Here is a 9,852-nt window from a genome sequence, read left to right on the forward strand (position 1 = left end):
GCTGCCGCAACCCGCGTAGTGGTTGCCGTTTTGCCAGCCGCCGCTGTAGTGGCCTTGGGGTGGCTCAAAGAACGCCCGCTCGGCTTCAAACCAGCCGCCTCGAATGGCCTGTATGAGCCCAGCCGCCGTACGGGTCGGGTAGAGGCTCTGGGCCTGGTAGAGGTAATTCAGCGCATCTTCCGTGCGTCCACACTGCAGGCGCACTTGGGCAATCTTTATCAGCATCTCGGCCCGTTGGCGATCCATCTCGCCTTCGCCGATCACCGACAAAAAAAACGTTTTCAGCGCCTTAAACTGGCATCCAACAAAATACCAAACGATGGACCAAAAAATGTGTCAAAATTTTGGCAAAAATTATCTACCTCTCCGGGAGCGTGAGGCCCATGGGGCTTACAACCATCCGTAAATATCCCTTCGATCTGCAAGGGCAGCTAGAGTCCATTTAAAAACATCCAATGGTCAATCCTAAAAGGACTTCTGCGCGGCGGCATAACCTTTTCGCGTTGCAGGCGGTGCAATTTTTCGAAGCGCCTCTTGCAAATGAGCCAAGCGTCATTGTCCTCCTTTTGGTGGAGCCTAATTCCCGGAAACCAGGTGTTACAACCGCGCTACGAGAAAGTGTTAATTCTCAGCTCGGATCCCGAGTACAAACGACTGCCGGTGAATATCAATGACAGCGCCGCCGGCGGTCTCCGGTTGGAGGATTTCGCTGGCCGGTTCAAAGCTCCTCCGCGCTGCAGATTTTCTCAGCAGGGTTTGCTTTTTGTCATCGGAGGAGGGAGAAAGAAGAGGGCAGCTTTCAGGATTCCGGACCTCGGGAATGGCGGATCCAGGAGATTTGAATCGAGCAGCCGGGTGACGAGCTCCGGATGATGCCGCCGTGTTTTCATTCCCCTTGCCACCTGCACAGCGGCGCAATTCTAATCCCTGTAGTCTCCCTTTATAGATTGATTAGCCACGGCTCTGGAGGCAGGCATCATATATCGCTGGCAAGCTTCCACCTCCCCTTCCCCCCACCGGCCCTATAAAAAAACCAAGGCTGTGGGATGCAGCTGCCTTTAAGACGACACAGGCACTACAGACAGCAGCAGCTGATGCTAAACCCATGGTGCTTCCTTCCTGCCCCAGGGCATGCTGGGAAATGTAGTCTTGGAAGCAGAAGCTAAGTAGATGCAGATGCGCCCCCCTCCCCTCCCCCCTGCATCCAGACCGCTGTATAATGTGCAGCTCCCGTATCCGTTCTTATATCAGGGGATGCATCGCATTATAATGACAACAATATCACAATGTATCCATAGAAACGCCCCAGAGAATCCTTTGTTTCTTTTTTATCTATTGAGTACAAATACTGAATTAAAATGATTTACATTAGAGTGTAAGCTCCTCTGTACAGAGACTGATGTGACTGTGGAGGGGGACATTAGAGTGTAAGCTCCTCTGTACAGAGACTGATGTGACTGTGGGGGGACATTAGAGTGTAAGCTCCTCTGTACAGAGACTGATGTGACTGTGGGGAAGGGGACATTAGAGTGTAAGCTCCTCTGTACAGAGACTGATGTGACTGTGGGGGAGGGGACATTAGAGTGTAAGCTCCTCTGTACAGAGACTGATGTGACTGGGGGGGAGGGGACATTAGAGTGTAAGCTCCTCTGTACAGAGACTGATGTGACTGGGGGGGAGGGGACATTAGAGTGTAAGCTCCTCTGTACAGAGACTGATGTGACTGGGGGGGAGGGGACATTAGAGTGTAAGCTCCTCTGTACAGAGACTGATGTGACTGGGGGGGAGGGGACATTAGAGTGTAAGCTCCTCTGTACAGAGACTGATGTGACTGTGGGGGAGGGGACATTAGAGTGTAAGCTCCTCTGTACAGAGACTGATGTCACTGGGGGGGAGGGGACATTAGAGTGTAAGCTCCTCTGTACAGAGACTGATGTGACTGGGGGGGAGGGGACATTAGAGTGTAAGCTCCTCTGTACAGAGACTGATGTGACTGGGGGGGAGGGGACATTAGAGTGTAAGCTCCTCTGTACAGAGACTGATGTGACTGTGTGGGAGGGGACATTAGAGTGTAAGCTCCTCTGTACAGAGACTGATGTGACTGTGGGGAGGGGACATTAGAGTGTAAGCTCCTCTGTACAGAGACTGATGTGACTTTTGGGGGAGGGGACATTAGAGTGTAAGCTCCTCTGTACAGAGACCGATGTGACTGTGCGGGGACATTAGAGTGTAAGCTCCTCTGTACAGAGGCTGATATGACTGTTTGGGGAGGGGACATTAGAGTGTAAGCTCCTCTGTACAGAGACTGATGTGACTGTGGGGGGAGGGGACATTAGAGTCTAAGCTCCTCTGTACAGAGACTGATGTGACTGGCTCGGTGTTCTCTGTACAGCGCTGTGGTATATGTCAGAGCTATATACATGTATAATGATAGTGTGTGACTGGCATTCCCCCCATTTAGTTCTCCTGTAGCTGTGTAGATTTGTATCAGCTCTGCAACTCCCAGGTCACCGAACCTTACAACATTGCTAGGGATGCCTGCTTTTTTGCTTCAACTCTGTGGAGTCAAACTTTGGGGAGTGAAGAAGCCAGTTGTAGGGGTGCGGGATTGGTTGCCATGGTGTGTGATTCTGTAGGAAGCAGAGAGCTGCAGTCCAGTTTGTCTGCACGAGTGTAGTGTCTCAGTCTCTTGCGGTTTGCGCTTGCTGCAGCAGGGTGTGCTAGAGAGGTGACATTCGGTGTTATGGATGCTCAGAGCAGCCATCAGAAATTTTTTGGCCCCTTATACGGCTTTAGGCCGGGCCCCCCCGTGCGCCGCTGGACACAGTGCTTAGTGACGCGCTGGACGCAGGGCTTAGTGACGCGCTGGACGCAGGGCTTAGTGACGCGCTGGACGCAGTGCTTAGTGACGCGCTGGACGCAGGGCTTAGTGACGCGCTGGACGCAGGGCTTAGTGACGACGTGGTGGGCTTAGTGACGCGATGGACACAGGACCCACCTGAGAGTGACCCTCTAGAGCCCACTATAGATGCTGCACAGCCCATCTGAGACTGTCTATGGTGGGCTCTGAAGGGGTCTCAGGTGGGCTGGTCAGAGCTGCATCCCTCCCCTCCCTCCTTTCCTTCCTTCCTAGCTCCTCTTACCTGCACACATGGCCTCGTCTGCCGCCGGACCGGCCAGAAGTGACATCACTGATGAGGCCCTAACTTGTCTCAAAGCCTCCGCCTCCTCGCCCTTCACCGCCGGCCGATAATCATGCAAGGGACCCGGGCGGGCCCCCAAGGCGGCTGCCCGGGCCCCTTACATGAATATTGACCGTACCCCCCTGATGGCTGCCCTGTGGATGCTTGATGACTCATGCCATTATGGTATGGATGTTTGATGGTTCAGCCTATCAGCAGGCTGGGGTGGCCTGGTGAACTGGCTGGGAAGGTATAAAATATTTCGGGACACTTCCCAGCACATGGTCTTCCGTCCTAAGCTTCTGCCTGGTGAGGACGATGCTGTCTGAACTCTCTGTCCCCCAGGACTTTGGCCCCGATTGGAGCCTTACGGGAATCATCCCTCCTGGCAAGATACCCTGAACATGCTGGTTGCAAGTGATGTCCTGTTCTGGCCTAGATGAAGCAAGCTGCACCTGTCCACCATGAGAGAGATGGTCAGTGATTGGCTGAGTGGAAAGTTTACACAGGAACCTTTCCATGCTTTCCTGCCTCAGAACATAAAGACGGAGTCTCGGGTGAATTGGAGACCAGCAGCTTATTCAGTGCACTGCTTAGGCACAATTGCCAAGTCTCTATGTTCCCTATAACATAAGTCTTTACTTTTTGAGTATAGGGAAGGGGGAGGAGCATAGGGAATAAGTATGTGATGTAATTATACATGATGGCCTCTAGATGGAGCTGAGGAGCATAGGGAATAAGTATGTGATGTAATAATACACGATGGCCTCTAGATGGAGCTGAGGAGCATAGGGAATAAGTATGTGATGTAATAATACAGTATGGCCTCTACATGGAGCTGAGGAGCATAGGAAATAAGTATGTGATGTAATAATACATGATGGCCTCTAGATGGAGCTGAGGAGCATAGGGAATAAGTATGTGATGTAATAATACATGATGACCTCTAGATGGAGCTGAGGAGCATAGGGAATAAGTATGTGATGTAATAATACATGATGACCTCTAGATGGAGCTGAGGAGCATAGGGAATAAGTATGTGATGTAATAATACATGATGACCTCTAGATGGAGCTGAGGAGCATAGGGAATAAGTATGTGATGTAATAATACATTATGGCCTCTAGATGGAGCTGAGGAGCATAGGGAATATGTATGTGATGTAATAATACATTATGGCCTCTAGATGGAGCTGAGGAGCATAGGGAATAAGTATGTGATGTAATAATACATTATGGCCTCTAGATGGAGCTGAGGAGCATAGGGAATAAGTATGTGATGTAATAATACATTATGGCCTCTAGATGGAGCTGAGGAGCATAGGGAATAAGTATGTGATGTAATAATACATTATGGCCTCTAGATGGAGCTGAGGAGCATAGGGAATAAGTATGTGATGTAATAATACATTATGGCCTCTAGATGGAGCTGAGAAGCATAGGGAATAAGTATGTGATGTAATAATACATTATGGCCTCTAGATGGAGCTGAGGAGCATAGGGAATAAGTATGTGATGTAATAATACATTATGGCCTCTAGATGGAGCTGAGGAGCATAGGGAATAAGTATGTGATGTAATAATACATTATGGCCTCTAGATGGAGCTGAGGAGCATAGGGAATAAGTATGTGATGTAATAATACATTATGGCCTCTAGATGGAGCTGAGGAGCATAGGGAATAAGTATGTGATGTAATAATACATTATGGCCTCTAGATGGAGCTGAGGAGCATAGGGAATAAGTATGTGATGTAATAATACATTATGGCCTCTAGATGGAGCTGAGGAGCATAGGGAATATGTATGTGATGTAATAATACATTATGGCCTCTAGATGGAGCTGAGGAGCATAGGGAATAAGTATGTGATGTAATAATACATTATGGCCTCTAGATGGAGCTGAGGAGCATAGGGAATAAGTATGTGATGTAATAATACATTATGGCCTCTAGATGGAGCTGAGGAGCATAGGGAATAAGTATGTGATGTAATAATACATTATGGCCTCTAGATGGAGCTGAGGAGCATAGGGAATAAGTATGTGATGTAATAATACATTATGGCCTCTAGATGGAGCTGAGAAGCATAGGGAATAAGTATGTGATGTAATAATACATTATGGCCTCTAGATGGAGCTGAGAAGCATAGGGAATAAGTATGTGATGTAATAATACATGATGGCCTCTAGATGGAGCTGAGAAGCATAGGGAATAAGTATGCACAGAATGAACATACTGTATATTCCTAGGGAAAATGGCTCTATGAAATGCTTATAAACAGGCACCTATGTGTTTATTATATCTGTAATGATTGTATCAGTATATAAAATCTTTTTTTTTAATCTAACAATGACTTTTATTTAAAAATGACTTTGTTTTTATTTTTCTTCATCCAGGCCAAGCTGTCCAGCAAAAGTGACATTTACAGGAGTTATACAAACCACATAACACTGCTTACCATGGTCAGCTTTTTATTCGTATCATTTAAAAAGTATTTCCGAGAAAAAAAAACAAAACCTGTTGATTTGAACTGATTAAAACAGCTTAACAAGTGTGAACAGAGGCCGGTTTTAATTTGTCTTCACTTACTTAAAGGAGGACTATGAGGTGAGAGATTTTCACTCACCTCATAGTTCTAGCCGACCTGTGACAATGAGACTGTCACAGGTCGGCTCAGTAGATCGGGAGGTGAGGGAACACATACCATCGCTCGCTCACTTCTCGATCTATCCCTGCAGAGAGCGATGACTGTCACTCACGGCTCCGTGCAGGGATTCCCCCCCCCCTGTCCGATCCTGCAGCGCTGACTGGCGGAACGGATGAGGGAGGGGCGGGTACAACTGGCTCTGCCTCTAGATAGGCAGAGACAGCTGTCAATCACGCAGCTGGGTGGATCCAGACAGTAATGTCGGGATCCGTCCCGGCTGCGGCGGTCTCAGTATATTGGGAGCTGTAGCTCGCAGTATACTGAGCCTAGGGTGACGGGAGGACGCTAGTTTATGTCCCCCCGTGACCCTCAGGAGAACTATGGGGAAAAGCACTGACCCCATAGTTCTCCTTTACGTTTGCCTCAGCATTGCCCTGAAAAAGGGACCTTTAGTTTTGCCTCCTAAAATATAGCATTGCACTTCCTGGTATGTGAGGGCGCCTCCCTTCCACGTGAGGGTGCCTCCCTTCCTTGGGAGGGTGCCTAGGCACTCCTTTGCCTAGGGCTTCATAGCTGTATGCCTACAGTGTGGGATTGTCAAAGGCTCAGCTACTTCTGGTAACTTGGAGACTGGCAGTTTCTTCCGGGTGCCCCTTAGGCTCAATTGACGTGTCTAAATGTTTCCCAGAACATAGTACATCTTTAATTTGTAAGTTTAGGGCCACGCTAACTTGGGGGAAAAGCCCAAACCCTATATACGGCCTGGGGCTTAGGCTCTGGGCTCTTCAAATGCAGAGGAACTGACTCTGGCTGTCAAAACTGCTTATGGAGGACCAAGTTTTGGGCTGCATCATCAACAGTAATGACCATTTTTTTGTGTGTGAAGGCTTCCTGGTGTGTGGCCGGGGTTCTTCATGTATTGAAAAGAACTGATGTGAAGGTATCTGAAGGTACCACAACATATTTCACACTCTGATGGACATGACAGGTTCATATTAATTAACATTAACATCCATTGTTGGCATCAACCCATCTTGTCCTCATTCGGCCAGGAGACCACCGTTGAACATTGAGGCCTTCCACCGATCTTTTGCTTCTTTGTTCTTGATTGTGACCCAAGTCTGATATATTCTAGAAGGGCTTTTATAAAGTGAATAAAGTACTTCAGGACGAATATAAATCTTTCAAAGTTGGCTTTCATGGTAGGTCCAACATGTTATTGATTGTATAGAGCTCCTGCGTGATGTTGTAGACCTTAACTATGGAATCTACAGTGGTCAAAAGGACAACTCTCGCTTCCTTGTGGTCCCGGACACATACTACTTTGTACATCTCCTCCAAAGGGGGCAGGGCCAAAAATGCCACTTCGGCAACCTGCCGGATGAACCAACTGTGGTAATGGGACAAGGTCTTGTGATAGGCCTCGGCACACATTTCTGAAGTCCTGCCCTGCCCGGGGCTGATGCCCACTTTGTAAAGAAAGACTTCCAGCCATTTAAGGGCTCGATGCATGCGCAAGAGGGTTCGGCAGCCTGAGGGCACCCGATTGGTAGGCAGGTATTCAAAGTTCACCACCTTGTGCTCCAATTCGTATGTTATCATCGACTTGATGGTTTTGTAGCTCATTCCGTTCTCACTGTCCAGATATCCCTGAAGGATGTTGATTTTGGTCATTGTTTCATGAGAGATAAAGGAGAACACAGAACCCATCGAGTCCATGAACCTAAGAAAAAAGTGGAAAGTGTCACTGCACAGACTCAGAGCCCCCTTCTGTCTGTATCACCCTGCAGGAGGAGGACAGACTCATAGCTCCCTTCTGTCTGTGTCACCCTGCAGGAGGAGGACAGACTCATAGCCCCCTTCTGTCTGTGTCACCCTGCAGGAGGAGGACAGACTCATAGCTCCCTCCTGTCTGTGTCACTGTGAAGTAGAATGTATAATATTTAACTCACTTTATCAGTTCTCTCCATCCGTCTAAGTATTGCTCCAGTAAGATCTCATTGTCACCTGTCACACACTCATGAAATGATTGCATCATATTCCCAATCTGGAAGTTCTTCCCTTTGCAGTTCTTCATCGAGTTTTCTAACACCTGCCGGTAGGAGGAGTCTTCTTTGAAGGACTCCTCCCCCTTTTCCTGTTGTAAGAAGACAGAACTTTGTGACAGCCATAGATTGCTATCTCACAGATATGAAATGCTCAGGCATTATAATGGTTCACACGAGACTTCATCTCCCTTTCAAGAAAAACATCTTATTAGTTCATGTGGGGCCATGAGGCACCAAGCAGACCCAATACACCAAGCAATAGCGACATTCTGACATAACTAGAGGACTGCACATTACATTCAGCACTGGTAAAGCTGCAGAAGACTGTTAGCCTGAGGCTTAGAAAATGCTGCAGAGACCAAAATATGCCACAGGAGACGGAGGAGTCAGAAGTAGGGAAATGCTGCAGAAAATTGTTAGAACCTGGGGACATGCTACAGGTGACTGTCAGCGCACTGGGACATGCTACAGGAGTAGTCAGAGACTGGAGACTCTTTCTGGCAGTGCAGGTACTGTAGTCCAGTGCAGCGGTTTTGGTGGTGTGCGTTGTTTAGAATGGTATGGAAGTTCTGGCGGGGTAGATGGTGTAGAATGGTATGGCGGTTCTGGTGGTGTGTACTGTATAGAATGGTATGGTAGTTCTGGTTGTATGGGTTGTGTAGAATGGTATGGCGGTTCTGGTAGTGTGGGTTATGTAGAATGGTATGGTAGTTCCAGTGGTGTGGGTGGTGTAGAATGGTATGGCGGTTCTGGTTGTGTGGGTTGGGTAGAATGGTATGGTAGTTCTGGTGGTGTGGGTGGTGTAGAATGGTATGGCAGTTCTGGTGGTGTGGGTGGTGTAGAATAGTATGGTAGTTCCAGTGGTGTGGGTTGGGTAGAATGGTATGGTAGTTCTGGTTGTGTGGGTTGTGTAGAATGGTATGGCAGTTCTGGTGGTGTGGGTGGTGTAAATGGTATGGCAGTTCTGGTGGTGTGGGTGGTGTAGAATGGTATGGCAGTTCTGGTGGTGTGGGTGGTGTAGAATAGTATGGTAGTTCCAGTGGTGTGGGTTGGGTAGAATGGTATGGTAGTTCTGGTTGTGTAGAATGGTATGGCGGTTCTGGTGGTGTACGTGGTGTAGAATCATCATGCTGCTGCTCTTCTGGAGCATGAGTGGACCTCATCACTGGAAGAGTCCACAACACAAAGGCACAAAGAACCCTTCACTTCTGCATTCCAGAGGACTCCAGGTCCACACGTGTGTGACCACAAATTTAGGTAAGTATTTGGGGGTTTTAGCAATGAAATGGTAGTAGGTGTAAGACACATCAGAGACAGGTGAGGGTTGTCCCACAAAAGAGATCCAGTTTAGCCAGTTAGGGCTCCCTCCCCAGGAGAGATGACTGTTGAAGGTGCAGCGTGTGTGGACACACAAGGAGCTCGTGTCCAGGCCTGTCGGGTCTTATAGACAATATTTGAAATATTGGTGTGCTGGTGACATGATTGCTTTTTAGGTCTTATAGACAAGCACTTTGCCCAGACTGATGTCTAATGGAAGGTGAGTGGCACAGAGTGATGATGTTGGAATAGTCAGAGGTCCTGTATAGCCCGGGCTTGGGAACTCCATAGCCAGGAGCTTTCCTTCTGTTCTTGTCACTCTTTGCTCTCAATGAGCACAACCCCTGCGGGAGACTCACCCGTACTTCCTCCTTAGCGATGACATCATTCTCCATCTTGGCACATGGCTTCCCATCTTCAATGCACTCATAAAGGGGAGTATCTGCTGTACATGAAACAAAAAGATAAAAAAAACCCACTTACAATTAAACAATAGGTATGTACATTGGCACCATTGGTTGAAAAGCTTAAGTGTAGCAAATGATATTGAGCTCCAATCCCTGAGTGCCCGGAATTCGCTAATGATGACCAGGGCCGGAATTACTCTCCCTGCCGCCCCAAGGCCAGGTTCTGTGATACGCCCCCCCTTCCCATCAAT

The 9,852-nt window shown here is 48.1% G+C and overlaps 2 protein-coding genes across 3 annotated transcripts in view; both read right to left on the bottom strand.

The window, feature by feature from the left end:
* LOC108801920 (dnaJ homolog subfamily C member 18-like) overlaps positions 1 to 268 on the bottom strand; it is an 8,062-nt gene extending 7,794 nt beyond the window's left edge. Inside the window, exon 1 of the mRNA XM_018573827.1 lies at positions 1 to 268. Within this exon, the coding sequence (XP_018429329.1) occupies positions 1 to 246 (246 nt within the window). The 5' untranslated portion in view covers positions 247 to 268.
* Positions 269 to 6,990: 6,722 nt separating this feature from the next.
* Positions 6,991 to 9,852, bottom strand: part of LOC108801921 (ceramide-1-phosphate transfer protein-like) — an 8,082-nt gene continuing 5,220 nt past the window's right edge. The window contains exons 2-4 of one of the 2 annotated variants that reach the window (XM_018573828.1): positions 9,554 to 9,639; positions 7,782 to 7,966; positions 6,991 to 7,552 (exon numbers count right to left, since the gene is read on the bottom strand). In XM_018573828.1, coding sequence (XP_018429330.1) covers positions 7,027 to 7,552; positions 7,782 to 7,966; positions 9,554 to 9,639 — 797 coding nt within the window. In that variant the 3' untranslated portion in view covers positions 6,991 to 7,026. Of the gene's footprint in view, positions 7,553 to 7,781; positions 7,967 to 9,553; positions 9,640 to 9,852 lie in introns of those variants that run through there. The other variant, XR_001942181.1, reaches the window with a different exon arrangement.

This window comes from Nanorana parkeri, unplaced genomic scaffold, assembly GCF_000935625.1.
Source record: "Nanorana parkeri isolate BGI_ZX_2015 unplaced genomic scaffold, ASM93562v1 scaffold2557, whole genome shotgun sequence".
In the NCBI taxonomy this organism is placed as follows: Eukaryota; Metazoa; Chordata; class Amphibia; order Anura; family Dicroglossidae; genus Nanorana; species Nanorana parkeri.